The 20,660-nt window shown below is 41.8% G+C and overlaps 3 protein-coding genes across 3 annotated transcripts; all 3 read right to left on the bottom strand.

Annotated features, from left to right (window-relative positions):
* Positions 1-235: 235 nt before the first annotated feature.
* On the bottom strand, positions 236-6,278 carry LOC140344934 (uncharacterized). The gene is made up of 8 exons (XM_072432118.1): positions 6,006-6,278; positions 4,187-4,249; positions 3,729-3,800; positions 3,566-3,654; positions 2,856-2,910; positions 1,820-1,976; positions 1,439-1,636; positions 236-1,246 (listed from the first exon to the last, which is right to left on the bottom strand). Exons 1-8 carry the CDS (start codon positions 6,018-6,020, stop codon positions 1,158-1,160), a joined length of 738 nt encoding a protein of 245 aa, XP_072288219.1. The 5' UTR covers positions 6,021-6,278; the 3' UTR covers positions 236-1,157.
* A 1,488-nt stretch (positions 6,279-7,766) lies between these two features.
* On the bottom strand, positions 7,767-10,064 carry LOC140344933 (zona pellucida sperm-binding protein 4-like). Its single transcript, XM_072432117.1, has 8 exons — positions 10,023-10,064; positions 9,845-9,951; positions 9,579-9,629; positions 9,093-9,273; positions 8,512-8,611; positions 8,199-8,289; positions 8,032-8,121; positions 7,767-7,903 (listed from the first exon to the last, which is right to left on the bottom strand). Exons 2-8 carry the CDS (start codon positions 9,948-9,950, stop codon positions 7,791-7,793), a joined length of 732 nt encoding a protein of 243 aa, XP_072288218.1. The 5' UTR covers position 9,951; positions 10,023-10,064; the 3' UTR covers positions 7,767-7,790.
* A 3,883-nt stretch (positions 10,065-13,947) lies between these two features.
* Positions 13,948-19,941, bottom strand: LOC140344935 (uncharacterized). The gene is made up of 8 exons (XM_072432119.1): positions 19,722-19,941; positions 17,903-17,965; positions 17,445-17,516; positions 17,282-17,370; positions 16,572-16,626; positions 15,536-15,692; positions 15,155-15,352; positions 13,948-14,958 (listed from the first exon to the last, which is right to left on the bottom strand). Exons 1-8 carry the CDS (start codon positions 19,734-19,736, stop codon positions 14,870-14,872), a joined length of 738 nt encoding a protein of 245 aa, XP_072288220.1. The 5' UTR covers positions 19,737-19,941; the 3' UTR covers positions 13,948-14,869.
* Between the last annotated feature and the right edge of the window lie 719 nt (positions 19,942-20,660).

Below are 20,660 nucleotides of genomic sequence, written 5' to 3' on the forward strand. Positions count from 1 at the left end.
TTATTTTTAGAAAGATCAGGAAGCATTCACCTATATCAATTAGAATTCATTTTAGTAGAAATGGGCAGCATTATAATTTCGTTTTTATTTTTTTTTTATTGATAAGAACTTTTGTTTGGCTTTTACTGTTATCTGGGATGGCGTTAGACAATTTTCTCTTCCTGTTCTGTCCTACAGACAAAACTTTTTTAGACAGTAAAAATAACAAATGGAATCACATACAGAAAAGGCTGAATTAAAGGTAATGCAAAATAAAACTTTTTATTAGGTGCATAATACATTACATATAAGTGTCTGGATTCTGAAAAAGGGACAACTGAGGAGAACAGAAGGACTCAGATCTGAAAGATGGACAACAGAAGAAGACAGACAGACCTGGATCTGAAGGCTTGACATCCATAGAGGACAGAGGGACTTGGATCCAAAAGATGGACAACTGTGGAGGACAGAAAGATTTGAAGGAAAAGACAACTGAGAGGAACTTAATCTCATAATCTCGAAGGAGGACAGAGAGATTTGGACCTGAAGGGGGACAACTGAGGAGTAAGGAGGGACATGGATCTGAAAGATTTACAAATGAGGAATGAGGAACCTTTATATGAAAGATTGATAACTGAGGAAGTCAGAAGGACTCAGATCTGAAAAAGGGACAACTCAGGAGGACAAAGGAAAGTTGGAGCTGAAAGATGGATAACTGAAAAGGAAAAAAGGATCTCAAAGAGGGATGGTCCCTCCAATTCCGGGACAGTTGTAAAATATGGTGGAGTATAGTCCCTCCAAATCACATTGTGACAGTTGAGAGGTTTAGTAGTCCACTTCCTGGAATGACATCAGTTCAGAGACAACCCAATCCTGTAAATTCTGGTGCCTGTTCAGTTCATGGCGGTGTTCTTGAAAATCAGCACAATTGTAGCCTCTCACTATGTGGCTTTCTGCAAAGCTGCAATGTATCCCTCAGCAGTACAAGGTGACCAAGAAAATGCTTCCTCCTGCCTGCAGCAGACTGATGTCATCTTCTGAACCTTGGCACAGTCAATGGGTAGGAACTCTAAGGTGTTTTTTTAAACCTTAAGGTGGAACTTTTCTGAAAGAAATGATGTTATTGTTGAAGTTTACAGAACAGTTATATAGTCCATCGAGCTTGAATGGAGCAGATGTCAGAGAAGATTTTTGATGAGATTCTGCTCTTTGAGGTCTTGGAGAGTCTGAGCGTGGAGCCGCGTGAGGTCCAGGAGATCTTCTAAAACTGGAATAGCAAACAAACAAGACAAAATATGTGAGAAGAGGCAACATAGACAAATGGTGAAAATCTGTAGGTATCTATTGCATTGTAAGAGGAGATGATTTTAAATAAAATGGGGCCCTAGGCAAATATAATGTGGGGGCCCAATTGCAAAGCATCCTGGCTCCCTGAAAAAACATGAAGGTGTGAACATACCATAGGTGTACAACGGTGTCCCTCTGGGCTCCCGTAGGAGTAACGACTGGAAAAAGCTGACCAGTGCTCCTGATGACAGAGATCGCTCTGGAAGCGGAAGAGACTTCAAATATGTAAAATCCACAGCAAGAGGGTTCCGCGGGGGTGGAGTCACACATGTGCCAACAACATCCCATACCACATGCCACACGCCAACATCTGAATTATAAAACAGAGGCATTTTTTTCCAGCTCATGACATGTCCAGTTTGTATTACAATGAGCAAGCCAGGTTTTGTATTATTTAGGTAACGATTTGGAATTAGGATTTTACAAAAATGAAAACAATATCATAGCTATCAGAAATTCTAATATGTCACTGATCCCTCAAAGTTTTATTTACCTTTTGTGTCCCACTCGGAGTAACACGGTAGCGTCAGAGGAGAGTCCCTGTCGCAAAGCTCCGTCCCACTAAATCTCTGGTGATTGGACCGGACCCAGACATAGGGGTGACCATATTTGGCATAGGCAGCCAACAAAAACAGGGTGCAATGTGTTTCCTATTAGAAAAAAAAGAAGGAAATAAAAGTTTGGTGAGACATATATGAAGATATGGAAGACAGCTGGTGCTAGGTTGTATATTAGTGTTCTCCTTCCCAGCCTCTTTTAGCTGGGTGCATCACCTGGCACTTCCATAACCACCCAGTTGTTTTTTGGGTTTTTACTGAAGAGTTGGGTCACAATACAGGGGCAGCCACCCACCTACATTTTTTTCCTACCAAGCTTAAAATAAAATTCTGGTTTGAACACTGTATGTTGTGACAAATCAGCGAGTAAAAGGTCCTCCGGGGCTGACTGAACATCTGGGAAGGTCAGGGATGTATAACTGATTGTATTCTTCAGGGCAAAAACAAGCATTTACCCCTTGCTGTACCACGAAAACCCCGGGGGTCAATAAATTACTCCCAAAAATTTAGCTGTTAAATACTTGCCATTAGATCGAGCTGTACTGTCGGGAGCACAAAACGGCGGAACAGAATTATAAATCCTTTGCCAAATATAAGTTGTTTCCCTACAGCCAGGTCATCCACAAGGCAAAACTATACAGGAGGCCTGGGCCTGGTTGTTTTCTAGGGGGCCCAACTATCTTGAAACCCCTGTTATAAACCATGGAAATAGGACAATTGGTTGAAGCTGTGAACTTCCCTAACACATGACAAGGGATGAAAGATTTGTATGTAATTGTTGTCTAATAGGACCATACCAGTATGGACAATCCAAATGGGAGGCTTCATCTCTGGCTACCACAAGCATTATCAGTATCAAATGAAGATATTAGGGCCCTAAGTTGCTTCATTGCCTAGGACCCCATTCTAGCTGAATCCATCTGTGCACTGGAGTTCATCTATAAAATTGTGAGTAAAAATGGTAAATCTTACCGGAATAGCGATTTCTCTATCACAAGGAGAGGCAGGGGGTAACAGGGCAGATGCTCTGTCAAAGAACGAAAAGAACGAAAAGATTAAATGGATCTAATTCGATCTGGAATGACTCTCTGCTTGCCATACTTGTTGCAACTTTCAGCTCATTTCAGCCAATTTCAATCCACCCGCAATGGCTAATACAATCAAAAGTATTCGGAAATCCATCAACAAAATGTTTGAACCACTAATCAAATTTCGGTCAGTTGTCATAGGTGGACCCTCCATTGGAAGTAGCATTGATCAGGTGGAGGGTCCACCCATGAAAATTGACCGAAATTCTATATGCGGAATATTCATTCAGTTAAACTTTATTAATTCAATTAGTGCCAACATTTTTGTCTGTACAGAGAGACTGACAGCTTTAATAAAATGTATTGAAGGAATTTGTAACTGTACATGTTACATGCATTGGTGTGCTGCCATGCCAGTTATTCTGAATGGCACCCCATTATTGCACCTACTTGAACATGGCATGCATGGTTTTAGGTCCATTGTGGTATATTTGGTGACCCATTCAAATGACATAAGACAACCCACATGTGGCACGATGACAACTCTTTTAATGCGCCACTGGTGTGATTGAACCGGTAGCTCTTGAGCTTTGTGATTTCAACCAAAGTTGGAACATTCGAATGGCTACATGACTGGCCAACATAAAAAGATACCTGGGAGTGGACTGGCCACTGTTGTATGTTGGCAGATGACCGCTGACATCGCTGGTGAGGGACCCTGGCGAGCGCAGAAACGGGCAGCTCTAGAAGACAGTGAAAGGTGGTGAGAAACCAGAGAGATGAATAGGACTGACCATTACCAGATATCGGTACTCACCAGATCATCGTTCACCACTGTAAGCAGAATCTCCTCCCGTCCCCTCAGCCATGGCTGGAAGTATCGGAACCCCTGACCAGCAAAAGGACGTTATTAATAAAGAGAACCTCAATGGCTAAGTAAAATTTGTACTATATTAGAATTCTACAACTTCTGGGATACCTATAGCACCAAAGCTAGGAGGTAGCAGGTGCTATTCTACCCTTAAGTCTCACAATATATCTTCCAATGCCAAAATGACAAACATGACCTTATTCTTAACAAATACAAGAAAGAATAGAATGCACATGCCAGGTGTCAAGAAGGGGCCACAGAAAGAAAAAACCGGAAGAGAAAGGTGGATAATGCCATAAGCCAGGGGTACAAATGATGGCAATGAGAGAAAAGGCCGTAAAGCTGGCTTACTACTATGCAGAAATGAAGACTTGTGTTGGCATGCATTAGGGCATTGTATTTACCTGTAGTGATCCAAAAAGGGCCAAGTCAGAGAGAAACTGGTCCAGTTTCAGCTTTTCTTCGTCCTATCAAAGTACAAAAATATATTGCTTAATTATATTGAAATTCTACACAAAATAACCAAACATATTAAGCCATTCAGAATGCTGGAGAAGGTTTTGGACAGAGCTTGGTTATGGACTTGGCCATCCCATCACCATACATCAGGTTCAATCCATAAATCTTCTTTTTATTTCCAGTCATGTGACTGTCATTTTCAGATCTCATTGGACTAAAATAAATTATTCTTTAATAAGTATGCCGATCTTGTTGTGTTAGCTTTGTGATGTATTGTGAAATTCTTGTTTCTATTAACAGAAGAGCAGATATATTAGCTCATTCCATGCTCAGGCTGCGTTTCCTTTTTTTTGTGGTGCAACACAATTCACATGAGTGATTTTTTTTTTTTTTTTTTGCTTGCATGACAATGCTTTGCATGACAATGCTTGTTTTATTATTTAATGCAAATTGAGATGGGTGAATGAACTTTATTGTACTTAAACGGTATTAAGTAAACATGGGCAGTTGCATTGGTTTAATAACGTTCATTTTTTATTGATTTCAACTTGTTATGTTGTTTATATGTATAATGAAGATCAATTAATTCATCTAGTACACTTGTAATCACTGTCAATGTCACATTCCAATAAACCAGTGCATCTGTATGTGTGCCCACGGTTAAATACTTTCATTCGCCCACGAGTTAACTGTTAACTACATTCACCCATCTCCAACTGCACAGAACAATAAAACAAGATTATAAATTCTAAAAAATATGGGTTCATTTGCTCAGAGATGCCACGACTGTCCATTGGTAAGAACCAATTCGGCCACCAATGTCAAAGTGGCTCAGGTGGCCCGTTGTTCGATCAGTTGGTGACTGTCAGAGGCAGAACCCCACCACCTGTTGGGAAGATCGACCATCCAAGGAACTTGACTACCCAATAATTACCTTCCCACAGTGACTTCACTGGTCCACCAGATTCCTAGCAATCTAATAAAATTTAGGAATGGGCAGCAGTGACAGAACCTGGATGGGTAAATGAAGCCATATTGCCCAGAATTTGTCATCTTTTATGATAGCATTGCCCTTAAAGGGACATGGACCTTTCAATAGAATTAGAAGGCCCATGTCCCTTGTGTAAAAACCCAGCCGGTACTATTTTTGCACAGTGCACACCAAATCAGAGACCTCCTTTAAATGTTTTGGATCAGTATTTGAAGTCTCACTAGACTTGCCACATGCAAATGTGTTGGAAACCCTGGACCATGACCGCCATCAGGAGACGAGACTGCTGCGCACAGCAGAAATGTGACAATTGCCCTGGGCCATTATGGGTACATAGAACTGGTTAAAGGACAGTTTAATTATACATTTTTGGTAAAGTGAGGAAGGGTTAGATATGGTTAGGAGTTATTGCTTCGTCCTCCACTGGAGAAATTTACAGTGACAATCGGGTCTAACAAAGTGTGGTGGAAGATCCAAAATATTGTCACCAGGACAAAAAAAATGAAGGATATTACAGTGGCTTCCAGATACGAACGCAAAAACGAAAACCAGGCCATGTCAAGCAAGGCCAACATGTCATGCTGTTGGTGTATAATGATGGCCTAATGCATCCTCCCTCCTTGTTTCTCTAAACAGGTATATTAGGTAACCAGAGCTGAAGATAACATTCTGCAAAGCAAAGAACACAAGCGTTGAGGCTTACTGAATCGATCCACCATTATCATTACCATTTCAACACATACACATGAAAATTACACGCATGCAACACTCACTTTATAGCTTTTCATGGTGACGTTACCATCACTGGTAATGGGCAGGCAGATGACACCCTTCAGATTTCCTTATTACCCCTTGGTGTGCTCTGTCCATCCGTTGAAGTAGCTGATCCTCCTGCTTCCATTCTACTACCGCAGTGATTGCAACCCCTCCCAATCAGCTGAACTCCCCCCTCCCATTCAGACAAGGGCTGATGGCACAGGGACAATGGAAGGGTAGTTGACAAAGGTTTCTGATGTAGACTGCCATATCCAAGCTGAACAGATCCTTCACACGAATCAAGCATTCAGGGTATGAGGAGCAGGCAGATACTTGAAAAATCACCATGTATTGCAGTATTTAGCATCAACATATTACACAGTGCTGTAATAACATCCTGTACCTAAGAGTCATACGTCTTTAATATAGTCTAATTATTATTATACAGGATTTATATAGCGCCAACATATTATGCAGCTAATGTCATGTGACCAATTAACCAAACTTTTGGGATGTGGGAAGAAATAGAAGTACATGGAGAAAAACCACACAAACACAGGGAGAACTTGCAAACTCCATGCAGATAGTGTCCTCATTGAGATTCAAACCTGGAGCCATAGCTGCAAAAACCAGAGTGTTGAATTCTGAGCCACTAAAAAGCCCATATTTAGACATGAATTTGAGGGCAAAAGGACAATAAAAGCTAGAGTCCCTCCATCCCATACAAAAACCCCCTTCAAAACTTCCCAACCATTGCCAAGTATAGTTACCTGAACATCTTTACTAGCATCCAACTCACACAGCCTATTTGAGCTCCCCTAAACTCCCTTCACCTAGGATTTTGGTCAGCTACTTTACTCCAAGCAGTTACAAACTCAGTTGCCCAACCCATGTATAGGGTTCTTTTGATGACTGTTAAGCTCATTGGGGCAGGGTCTTCAGTCACACTGTCATCTGCAACCCTTTATTATTGTACAGCACTGCATAATATGTTGGTGCTATTCCTCAACTCATACTGTGGGAAATGGTCAACTTATCAATATGGCCTAAAATGTGTATTATTACACACACACACACACACACACACACGTTAAACAGCAATAGATTTTGGATATTAGGTGTTTCCACAACTCACAAGAGCCAAGTTTTACCTAATCACCTATGTACAGGTCCACTTATTGTAGACTACCACTCCCAAACTGGTTTTTAGAAAGCTGGACTTTAATACTCTGAATCACCAACCCAGAATGTTTATTCAGCTAACAGCCATGGTTATCTGCATGATTGTTTCAAGTATGCATTCTTATTTACAATAAGTTCAACAATGGCATCTGCCATCAGTCAGGTCTTGACTAGATGTCATTTTTAAAGGTCAAATGCTATATAAAACCCAGGATTTGTGTATATTTTTTACAGTTCCAAAAGTAAATGGGCTACAAATTTTAATTTCCAGTAAAAACATTCATAAAGAAATCCCTCAAAGCACCTTTGTGTCACCTTCCACTATTAGATATTTTAGAATACTTAAGGCTGTTAATTTATATCAGGGTGGCAGTGCCACAGAAGGACACTTAAGAGCAATCTTACCCAGCTTGCCATCCTACACCCAACCCAAATGCTTTCCATTTTATTCTACCAAATCCATATCTGGCATAGGTTTGTACCCTCCAGGCCCACATGCTTATTGTAGCTGGTGTGCCCAGGAATGATTTGTAACAAGGCACCCTGGTACTTACTACCCTGTGATGTAGACTGAGAAATGCAAATAAACCCCGAGATTTAGAAAATAAAGAGTTTTTTTATTAATGTGCAAAGAGGCGAACAGCAAGAAATATGGCTCCAACTGTTAGTGCTGCAATGACTCCAAGTCCAATTGAAAGGACCCAATTCCATGTAGACCAGGACGTCACTCCTGCTGTAAAAAGAAGTTAGTGGACACTTAGTAGAGCATGAGCTGTGGATGACCTGAAAGGCACCCAAAAGAAATGCAGTAGTTGCATCCAAGAATCTTATCGGTATATGGTCAGGTCTAAGGATACTCACCAATGTGTCGATAGCTAATTTCACCATCATCAGAAGTTACATTGACTGGACCAGCAGACACCACTTCAGAGAAAGTTTTTGACCTCTTCGCTGCATAGAGAACATATCATATATAACTATAGTATCAAGCCTGAGAAAATTGGAAGTCAATTGCAGACAGCACTTACTAAAGACTCTTTCTTGGGTCTGGTTACATGTTTGAAAGCAGCCATCTGTGTGACTGGGGTCACAAAGGGCGACCTTACAATGGATATACACCTAAAGGATGAAAGATAGGATTTGGTAGGTCACAGAGTTAAAACAAGTCAAGAATTCAGGTGAACACTCATGCTATCCGTTCAACTAGGGGAGCCAAGAGCCCATGGGTATAGTGTGGCAACACAAAAATAACCATTTACTACAAATTAGGGCAGAACCAGTATCTAAATAGGTAAATACTCTTCATGAAGCCATGCGAGACCACCCACCCAACCATCTTACCTGTCCAATAACATCACCATTGAGCTTCACATGAAGTCTGGAAGAGTAGTCAGAGGAGATGTTTATTGTAGATGACAAGTCTGGTCCTGTGGTAGAACACCTGTAACAAGATAGTAATGTACCCCCTTATGTTCTAGAAGGATTGAGACCAAGGGAAAAAAAAAAAAAAAAAAAGTGATTTCATCCAAAAATGCACTGTATCATTAGAATGAGACTGTTTATGGTGCCACCGAGTTTACACCAACCATACTTGTTACAGCTTGACCTACAATTAGATATGACTTGTCAAGGCTTTCCAGCCAAAAGTATTGGGTATAACAATGTGTAACAGGACTTCTTACAGAGCACATGCCAATGTTTTATAGTGAAATGCCATGTCTATGCATCATAGGTAAAAACAGATACTGTGCCAATCCCTATTAGAGCCCCCAAAATGTATTTTATTTAGTTATGTTGGCATTTCTAGAGAACTCCTGTCCAATAAAGCTCCCATGAATTGTGCAAATCACATGGAAATGCGACTTTCCTTCAAACTGGACAACATGAATTTGTGTACAATTTTGATGCACTGCCATACTTACCCATCCACAACAAGGTCCCTCCCGGCCTGGCCATCATGGTTTGGGAAGGCTGTAGCCCAGCAGTCTTGCAGCAATGTCACCAGGTTGGTACTTGGCATGTCAGCTTGGATATATAGATTGCCTGACTGAGGGACAGACACTGGGAAGTCTTTAGGCTGGTAGAAGGCACTGTATGCATCATCTAAAAGTGATAAAAGTTTGTTAACTCACTGCCATGGGTCTGGAGTAATGACATGACAGGAAAGGATCAGGAGGTAAATGACTTCATGAGCTCCAGGAAAGTTAATTGAATTACCATTGTACCAAGTTGGCCAGAATAGCTGCAGCTCAAATACAGATTCTGCACTGCAAACTTTATACTAGGTCTTTTGTCCCACTACATGACCCAGCAGAGCAGCATTCCTTGAGCTTCTATAAAAGCAAGGCCACCAAAGGAATATAAGACTCCTAAAAGCACTTTTGCCATGGTGCTCCATATACACTCACCCTTGGCAATCCTCAGCTCTGCCATGTGTGTCCTGGCTCTCCTGCGCAACACTAAAGAAAAGAAAGCACAGTTACATACATATGTAAAGGTGATCTGTCCACGTGCATTGCAAGGGCAGAGAAGATTGAAAAGCAGCCTATACAGTGTAGACATTTGCGGAATCTCCCATTAAAATGTGGTTGCTGCAACATGGCTTTGTTCTTGATCATAAAGAGAAAAGGTATGCCAGTCCTTTAGATTACCAAAATGCGGTATGAATGTGTACCTTTAGCCTGATCTGGCACAGCCAAGCCCAACATAGGTAGAGCAGACTTGTTCTGAGCTGCCAACATTAGAGTGTCCTTCACAGGGTATCGACAGCGCAGGGTCATCCTGTAACGAGAGAGGTTTAGTTGTCAGTGTTCTGCCATGGACTGCTATGTCCAGCTAGTGGATTCTGTTACCTGTAGGTGGAGTCCCTAGAGATGATTGGCTCGTCTGGAAAGAGCACATTATCGGTTTATACTCGGTATTATATTACAGTGCGGTGTGTTCATTATCGGTTTATACTCAGTATTATTATACAGTGCGGTGTGATCATTATCGTATATACTCGGTATTATAATACAGTGTGGTGTGTTCATTATCCGTTTATACTCCATATTATTATACGGTGCGGTCTGATCATTATCGGTGTATGCTCCCTATTATAATACAGCTTGGTGTGTTCATTATCGGTTTATACTTGGTATTATAATACAGTGCAGTGTGTTCATTATCGCTTTATACTCGGTATTATATTATGGCACGGTGTGATCATTATCGTTGTGTACTCGGTATTATTATATGGCACAGTGTGATCATTATCGGTTTATACACGGTAATATAATACGGCGCGTTGTGATCATTATCGGTGTATACTCTGTATTTTTATATGTAAACACATATATATATATATATGGTTACAGCTCCCCAGACTTGCAGCCCTCGTTAAACCCTGTACACTAAACGAGGCCACTTGTTAACGAACTGTGACAGCCATCTTGGGTCCTGTTCTATTGAATCATGTCCCGCACCATCCCTTGTCACGGAAGGTAGAGGCTGTAGCCAATCAGGGAGCAGGAGAGCGGGCAGCAGGCGAGACGGAGGGGCGTTGGATGACATGCCTGCTGGGGACAGGGTTGGGAAGGGTGGAGGTTGGGGAGGAAGCTCAGACATAGATATAATGAGAGAGAAAAAGAGGACAAAGGCACCCGGCACTGACATATTACACGTTTCTGGGGGTTACAAACTCGATGTCGTGTGTGGCCCACCTCCAGACCACTGCCGCCAGCTCGCAACCCTAGCTGAAGGCCATGTTAGACCCCCAGACAATGTCAGCAAAGTCACTCCAGGAAAAAAGTATAATATATATATCAGGGTCCCTCATAGAATGTAATCTCCTTTATACAGAGCTTGATGGAACTGGCCCAGTGCTCCATTTTTTTTTCAAGTAAAAGACTTTGGTATTTAACCTCTGATTAACTGCTTGTTATCAAGAATGAGACTAATTACTTCCTCTTACTCTTTTCTGCCTTTTTTTAATACTGTTGGTGTGAGTTTTTTTGGGGTTTCAAAAAAGTGAACACACATCCAACATAAAAACAAAAAAAGGTTATTTTGCTTTGTACTCACATCAGTCTCTGTACAAGGGAACTGACACTCCAATGTCCCCCCACAGTCACACACTATTATTCAACAAAGTAAGGGTACACTGAAACTACACATCAGATCTTGCTGACCGAAATCTTTAATTTGAAAATCATCCGGGCAATCATCTGATGAGACACCAAATGGTGCCCTGGGGAATTTCTTCCTAAACCTAGATAAGGCATCAGTGAGCTCCTGAACAGTCTGTGGTGGTACTTGACTTGGTCGGATGAAGTGATATAAAATTTCATAGAAGGTCTCTATTGGCTTCAGTTCTGATGAACATTGCTCCAGTCAATGGTATCAATGCATTGGCCATCCAGAAACACTGGCATTGCCAATGACTTTGGTCAGATGAAGCCAGGCATTGTCCTATACCAGGAGGAACTCAGTTCCCACTGCACCGGTGTAAGGTCTGAATATTTGATCCTGGTACCTAACAGCAGTCAGGTATTGTGGAAGTTTGTGTGGCCCACGAAGTATATGCTTCCCCAGACCGTCATTGACCCACTGCCAATCTGGTCATGCTGGATGATATTTCATTTAGGGTAACGTTCACCATGTCATCTCCAGACTCTTTAATGATTGGGCCATCCCCATTTTTTTTATAGTCTCCTCCTTTTGCTAACCCCGCCCCTGGCACAACAATCACACCAAACAGCTACAAAAGACTGCTGGTGCAGCTGAACGCAAATGGAGAAAATCTGGCCTCAGCGCTGACTTCATGGACTACAATGCCAAGCTACAAAACTTTAACACTGAGCTCACTGTCACTAAGCAAAATTATTTCTCCGTTGTCATTTCCTTTTAAACTTCCAACACATGCAGCCTCTTCTCAACAATTGACTCCCTCCTAAACCCCACAACTGCTCCCCCCACAACAACATTTTCTGCCCAAGACATTGGCACCTACTTTAGAGATAAAATTGACAAAATCAGACATGATGTCACTGCTCACCGGGCCACTATAACCATACTCACTAGCTTCCCTGAGAAATTACTGTGGATGAAGTCTCCTCTCATTATCTTCATCTACTACCAGTCTGCTTCACCCAATTCCCTCTGATCCACTCTGTGCCTATTCCTCCACCCTGGCCCCTGCCCTAACCAAACTATTCAACCTCTCTCTTTCTACTGGTTTCTACCCCTCCCCTTTCAAACATGCCATAATTTTCCCTATCCTAAAGAAACCCTCACTGGACCCCTTCCTACCTTCTATCGTCCAATCTTCCTTCTTCCATATGTTTTCAAACTTCTTGAGCCCCTTTGTCTACAAAAGACTCACCGAGTACCTGAGCACCAACTCTCTCCTTGACCCCCTCCAGTCTGGTTTTTGAGCTGCCCATTTCACCGAAGCAGCCCTTACTATAGTGGCCAATGACCTCATCAGAGCTAAGTCTCAAGGCAACTTTGCCCACCTCCTTCTCCTTGATCTTTCCTCTGACACTGTTGATCACCCCCTTCTAATACAAGTTATGCGCTCCATTGGTATCAGTGACACTGCTCTCTCTTGGTTTGCTTCCTATCTGTCTGACCGGTCCTTTCAAGTTTCTTTTAATAGTAACTCCTCCTCACCCACTCTCCTCCCTGTTGGTGTTCCCCAAGGGTCACCGATCACCTTGGACCTGTTCTCTGTACACCTAATCTCTCGGTAGTCTCATATCCTCCTTTGGCTTACAGTACTATCTGTATGCTGATGACACTCAAATCTATCTGTCCACCCCTGACCTGTCTCCCTCAGTCCTGGATAAGGTCTCATGCTGCCTGTCAGCCATCTCATCATGGATGTCTGATATATGTGCTTCTGGTCATATACATCAGTGTTCTCCCCAGCCCCTTGTAGCCGGGCGCACCACCCGGCACTTTTCAGCTACCACCTGGCTGTTTTTGGGTGGTTACTGGTGAGTTGGGTCACAATTCAGGAGCTTCCACCCTCCTACAATTTCTTCTCACACAGCTTAAAAAAATGTCTGGGTTGGGCACTGTACATATATACATCTGGTCATAAAGGAAGGTGTGATGGTTAGGTGTTCATATAAATATCTGGTTATGACAAGCTGTGACATGTGGTGGCACGGTGGCTTCAAGATTGGCCTTTAAACCTTCCCAGGTTTGAATCTTGCCCAGGACACTATCTGCATGGAGTTTGCAGGGTCTCCCCGTGTTTGCGTGGGTTTCCTCCCACATTCCAAAAACATACAGTTAGGTTAATTGGCTTTCCCTTGAATTGACCTTAGACTGTGTTAAAGACATGTAAAAGAGGTAGGGGCATTAGACAGTTAGTGTCATGACTATGGACTTTGTAAAGGGCTGCGCAGTAACCCATGGTGCAATATTATGACCAGCCACTAGAGGAAGCCCTGATGCCAGTTAGTGGTGCAGAGAGATCATTCAGCAACATTTTCAGGTGTTGTCTTTGGAGTTAAAGAAAAGCTGCAATTAATTTTTACAGGTACAGGTCCACTTTATTTTTAGAAAGATCAGGAAGCATTCACCTATATCAATTAGAATTCATTTTAGTAGAAATGGGCAGCATTATAATTTCGTTTTTATTTTTTTTTTATTGATAAGAACTTTTGTTTGGCTTTTACTGTTATCTGGGATGGCGTTAGACAATTTTCTCTTCCTGTTCTGTCCTACAGACAAAACTTTTTTAGACAGTAAAAATAACAAATGGAATCACATACAGAAAAGGCTGAATTAAAGGTAATGCAAAATAAAACTTTTTATTAGGTGCATAATACATTACATATAAGTGTCTGGATTCTGAAAAAGGGACAACTGAGGAGAACAGAAGGACTCAGATCTGAAAGATGGACAACAGAAGAAGACAGACAGACCTGGATCTGAAGGCTTGACATCCATAGAGGACAGAGGAACTTGGATCCAAAAGATGGACAACTGTGGAGGACAGAAAGATTTGAAGGAAAAGACAACTGAGAGGAACTTAATCTCATAATCTCGAAGGAGGACAGAGAGATTTGGACCTGAAGGGGGACAACTGAGGAGTAAGGAGGGACATGGATCTGAAAGATTTACAAATGAGGAATGAGGAACCTTTATATGAAAGATTGATAACTGAGGAAGTCAGAAGGACTCAGATCTGAAAAAGGGACAACTCAGGAGGACAAAGGAAAGTTGGAGCTGAAAGATGGATAACTGAAAAGGAAAAAAGGATCTCAAAGAGGGATGGTCCCTCCAATTCCGGGACAGTTGTAAAATATGGTGGAGTATAGTCCCTCCAAATCACATTGTGACAGTTGAGAGGTTTAGTAGTCCACTTCCTGGAATGACATCAGTTCAGAGACAACCCAATCCTGTAAATTCTGGTGCCTGTTCAGTTCATGGCGGTGTTCTTGAAAATCAGCACAATTGTAGCCTCCCACTATGTGGCTTTCTGCAAAGCTGCAATGTATCCCTCAGCAGTACAAGGTGACCAAGAAAATGCTTCCTCCTGCCTGCAGCAGACTGATGTCATCTTCTGAACCTTGGCACAGTCAATGGGTAGGAACTCTAAGGTGTTTTTTTAAACCTTAAGGTGGAACTTTTCTGAAAGAAATGATGTTATTGTTGAAGTTTACAGAACAGTTATATAGTCCATCGAGCTTGAATGGAGCAGATGTCAGAGAAGATTTTTGATGAGATTCTGCTCTTTGAGGTCTTGGAGAGTCTGAGCGTGGAGCCGCGTGAGGTCCAGGAGATCTTCTAAAACTGGAATAGCAAACAAACAAGACAAAATATGTGAGAAGAGGCAACATAAATAGACAAATGGTGAAAATCTGTAGGTATCTATTGCATTGTAAGAGGAGATGATTTTAAATAAAATGGGGCCCTAGGCAAATATAATGTGGGGGCCCAATTGCAAAGCATCCTGGCTCCCTGAAAAAACATGAAGGTGTGAACATACCATAGGTGTACAACGGTGTCCCTCTGGGCTCCCGTAGGAGTAACGACTGGAAAAAGCTGACCAGTGCTCCTGATGACAGAGATCGCTCTGGAAGCGGAAGAGACTTCAAATATGTAAAATCCACAGCAAGAGGGTTCCGCGGGGGTGGAGTCACACATGTGCCAACAACATCCCATACCACATGCCACACGCCAACATCTGAATTATAAAACAGAGGCATTTTTTTCCAGCTCATGACATGTCCAGTTTGTATTACAATGAGCAAGCCAGGTTTTGTATTATTTAGGTAACGATTTGGAATTAGGATTTTACAAAAATGAAAACAATATCATAGCTATCAGAAATTCTAATATGTCACTGATCCCTCAAAGTTTTATTTACCTTTTGTGTCCCACTCGGAGTAACACGGTAGCGTCAGAGGAGAGTCCCTGTCGCAAAGCTCCGTCCCACTAAATCTCTGGTGATTGGACCGGACCCAGACATAGGGGTGACCATATTTGGCATAGGCAGCCAACAAAAACAGGGTGCAATGTGTTTCCTATTAGAAAAAAAAGAAGGAAATAAAAGTTTGGTGAGACATATATGAAGATATGGAAGACAGCTGGTGCTAGGTTGTATATTAGTGTTCTCCTTCCCAGCCTCTTTTAGCTGGGTGCATCACCTGGCACTTCCATAACCACCCAGTTGTTTTTTGGGTTTTTACTGAAGAGTTGGGTCACAATACAGGGGCAGCCACCCACCTACATTTTTTTCCTACCAAGCTTAAAATAAAATTCTGGTTTGAACACTGTATGTTGTGACAAATCAGCGAGTAAAAGGTCCTCCGGGGCTGACTGAACATCTGGGAAGGTCAGGGATGTATAACTGATTGTATTCTTCAGGGCAAAAACAAGCATTTACCCCTTGCTGTACCACGAAAACCCCGGGGGTCAATAAATTACTCCCAAAAATTTAGCTGTTAAATACTTGCCATTAGATCGAGCTGTACTGTCGGGAGCACAAAACGGCGGAACAGAATTATAAATCCTTTGCCAAATATAAGTTGTTTCCCTACAGCCAGGTCATCCACAAGGCAAAACTATACAGGAGGCCTGGGCCTGGTTGTTTTCTAGGGGGCCCAACTATCTTGAAACCCCTGTTATAAACCATGGAAATAGGACAATTGGTTGAAGCTGTGAACTTCCCTAACACATGACAAGGGATGAAAGATTTGTATGTAATTGTTGTCTAATAGGACCATACCAGTATGGACAATCCAAATGGGAGGCTTCATCTCTGGCTACCACAAGCATTATCAGTATCAAATGAAGATATTAGGGCCCTAAGTTGCTTCATTGCCTAGGACCCCATTCTAGCTGAATCCATCTGTGCACTGGAGTTCATCTATAAAATTGTGAGTAAAAATGGTAAATCTTACCGGAATAGCGATTTCTCTATCACAAGGAGAGGCAGGGGGTAACAGGGCAGATGCTCTGTCAAAGAACGAAAAGAACGAAAAGATTAAATGGATCTAATTCGATCTGGAATGACTCTCTGCTTGCCATACTTGTTGCAACTTTCAGCTCATTTCAGCCAATTTCAATCCACCCGCAATGGCTAATACAATCAAAAGTATTCGGAAATCCATCAACAAAATGTTTGAACCACTAATCAAATTTCGGTCAGTTGTCATAGGTGGACCCTCCATTGGAAGTAGCATTGATCAGGTGGAGGGTCCACCCATGAAAATTGACCGAAATTCTATATGCGGAATATTCATTCAGTTAAACTTTATTAATTCAATTAGTGCCAACATTTTTGTCTGTACAGAGAGACTGACAGCTTTAATAAAATGTATTGAAGGAATTTGTAACTGTACATGTTACATGCATTGGTGTGCTGCCATGCCAGTTATTCTGAATGGCACCCCATTATTGCACCTACTTGAACATGGCATGCATGGTTTTAGGTCCATTGTGGTATATTTGGTGACCCATTCAAATGACATAAGACAACCCACATGTGGCACGATGACAACTCTTTTAATGCGCCACTGGTGTGATTGAACCGGTAGCTCTTGAGCTTTGTGATTTCAACCAAAGTTGGAACATTCGAATGGCTACATGACTGGCCAACATAAAAAGATACCTGGGAGTGGACTGGCCACTGTTGTATGTTGGCAGATGACCACTGACATCGCTGGTGAGGGACCCTGGCGAGCGCAGAAACGGGCAGCTCTAGAAGACAGTGAAAGGTGGTGAGAAACCAGAGAGATGAATAGGACTGACCATTACCAGATATCGGTACTCACCAGATCATCGTTCACCACTGTAAGCAGAATCTCCTCCCGTCCCCTCAGCCATGGCTGGAAGTATCGGAACCCCTGACCAGCAAAAGGACGTTATTAATAAAGAGAACCTCAATGGCTAAGTAAAATTTGTACTATATTAGAATTCTACAACTTCTGGGATACCTATAGCACCAAAGCTAGGAGGTAGCAGGTGCTATTCTACCCTTAAGTCTCACAATATATCTTCCAATGCCAAAATGACAAACATGACCTTATTCTTAACAAATACAAGAAAGAATAGAATGCACATGCCAGGTGTCAAGAAGGGGCCACAGAAAGAAAAAACCGGAAGAGAAAGGTGGATAATGCCATAAGCCAGGGGTACAAATGATGGCAATGAGAGAAAAGGCCGTAAAGCTGGCTTACTACTATGCAGAAATGAAGACTTGTGTTGGCATGCATTAGGGCATTGTATTTACCTGTAGTGATCCAAAAAGGGCCAAGTCAGAGAGAAACTGGTCCAGTTTCAGCTTTTCTTCGTCCTATCAAAGTACAAAAATATATTGCTTAATTATATTGAAATTCTACACAAAATAACCAAACATATTAAGCCATTCAGAATGCTGGAGAAGGTTTTGGACAGAGCTTGGTTATGGACTTGGCCATCCCATCACCATACATCAGGTTCAATCCATAAATCTTCTTTTTATTTCCAGTCATGTGACTGTCATTTTCAGATCTCATTGGACTAAAATAAATTATTCTTTAATAAGTATGCCGATCTTGTTGTGTTAGCTTTGTGATGTATTGTGAAATTCTTGTTTCTATTAACAGAAGAGCAGATATATTAGCTCATTCCATGCTCAGGCTGCGTTTCCTTTTTTTTGTGGTGCAACACAATTCACATGAGTGATTTTTTTTTTTTTTTTTTGCTTGCATGACAATGCTTTGCATGACAATGCTTGTTTTATTATTTAATGCAAATTGAGATGGGTGAATGAACTTTATTGTACTTAAACGGTATTAAGTAAACATGGGCAGTTGCATTGGTTTAATAACGTTCATTTTTTATTGATTTCAACTTGTTATGTTGTTTATATGTATAATGAAGATCAATTAATTCATCTAGTACACTTGTAATCACTGTCAATGTCACATTCCAATAAACCAGTGCATCTGTATGTGTGCCCACGGTTAAATACTTTCATTCGCCCACGAGTTAACTGTTAACTACATTCACCCATCTCCAACTGCACAGAACAATAAAACAAGATTATAAATTCTAAAAAATATGGGTTCATTTGCTCAGAGATGCCACGACTGTCCATTGGTAAGAACCAATTCGGCCACCAATGTCAAAGTGGCTCAGGTGGCCCGTTGTTCGATCAGTTGGTGACTGTCAGAGGCAGAACCCCACCACCTGTTGGGAAGATCGACCATCCAAGGAACTTGACTACCCAATAATTACCTTCCCACAGTGACTTCACTGGTCCACCAGATTCCTAGCAATCTAATAAAATTTAGGAATGGGCAGCAGTGACAGAACCTGGATGGGTAAATGAAGCCATATTGCCCAGAATTTGTCATCTTTTATGATAGCATTGCCCTTAAAGGGACATGGACCTTTCAATAGAATTAGAAGGCCCATGTCCCTTGTGTAAAAACCCAGCCGGTACTATTTTTGCACAGTGCACACCAAATCAGAGACCTCCTTTAAATGTTTTGGATCAGTATTTGAAGTCTCACTAGACTTGCCACATGCAAATGTGTTGGAAACCCTGGACCATGACCGCCATCAGGAGACGAGACTGCTGCGCACAGCAGAAATGTGACAATTGCCCTGGGCCATTATGGGTACATAGAACTGGTTAAAGGACAGTTTAATTATACATTTTTGGTAAAGTGAGGAAGGGTTAGATATGGTTAGGAGTTATTGCTTCGTCCTCCACTGGAGAAATTTACAGTGACAATCGGGTCTAACAAAGTGTGGTGGAAGATCCAAAATATTGTCACCAGGACAAAAAAAATGAAGGATATTACAGTGGCTTCCAGATACGAACGCAAAAACGAAAACCAGGCCATGTCAAGCAAGGCCAACATGTCATGCTGTTGGTGTATAATGATGGCCTAATGCATCCTCCCTCCTTGTTTCTCTAAACAGGTATATTAGGTAACCAGAGCTGAAGATAACATTCTGCAAAGCAAAGAACACAAGCGTTGAGGCTTACTGAATCGATCCACCATTATCATTACCATTTCAACACATACACATGAAAATTACACGCATGCAACACTCACTTTATAGCTTTTCATGGTGACGTTACCATCACTGGTAATGGGCAGGCAGATGACACCCTTCAGATTTCCTTATTACCCCTTGGTGTGCTCTGTCCATCCGTTGAAGTAGCTGATCCTCCTGCTTCCATTCTACTACCGCAGTGATTGCAACCCCTCCCAATCAGCAGAACTCCCCCCTCCCATTCAGACAAGGGCTGATGGCACAGGGACAATGGAAGGGTAGTTGACAAAGGTTTCTGATGTAGACTGCCATATCCAAGCTGAACAGATCCTTCACACGAATCAAGCATTCAGGGTATGAGGAGCAGGCAGATACTTGAAAAATCACCATGTATTGCAGTATTTAGCATCAACATATTACACAGTGCTGTAATAACATCCTGTACCTAAGAGTCATATGTCTTTAATATAGTCTATTATACAGGATTTATATAGCGCCAACATATTATGCAGCTAATGTCATGTGACCAATTAACCAAACTTTTGGGATGTGGGAAGAAATAGAAGTACATGGAGAAAAACCACACAAACACAGGGAGAACTTGCAAACTCCATGCAGATAGTGTCCTCATTCAGATTCAAACCTGGAGCCATAGCTGCAAAAACCAGAGTGTTGAATTCTGAGCCACTAAAAAGCCCATATTTAGACATGAATTTGAGGGCAAAAGGACAATAAAAGCTAGAGTCCCTCCATCCCATACAAAAACCCCCTTCAAAACTTCCCAACCATTGCCAAGTATAGTTACCTGAACATCTTTACTAGCATCCAACTCACACAGCCTATTTGAGCTCCCCTAAACTCCCTTCACCTAGGATTTTGGTCAGCTACTTTACTCCAAGCAGTTACAAACTCAGTTGCCCAACCCATGTATAGGGTTCTTTTGATGACTGTTAAGCTCATTGGGGCAGGGTCTTCAGTCACACTGTCATCTGCAACCC

The sequence above is a fragment of the Pyxicephalus adspersus genome, unplaced genomic scaffold (assembly GCF_032062135.1).
Source record: "Pyxicephalus adspersus unplaced genomic scaffold, UCB_Pads_2.0 Sca213, whole genome shotgun sequence".
Classification (NCBI taxonomy): domain Eukaryota; kingdom Metazoa; phylum Chordata; class Amphibia; order Anura; family Pyxicephalidae; genus Pyxicephalus; species Pyxicephalus adspersus.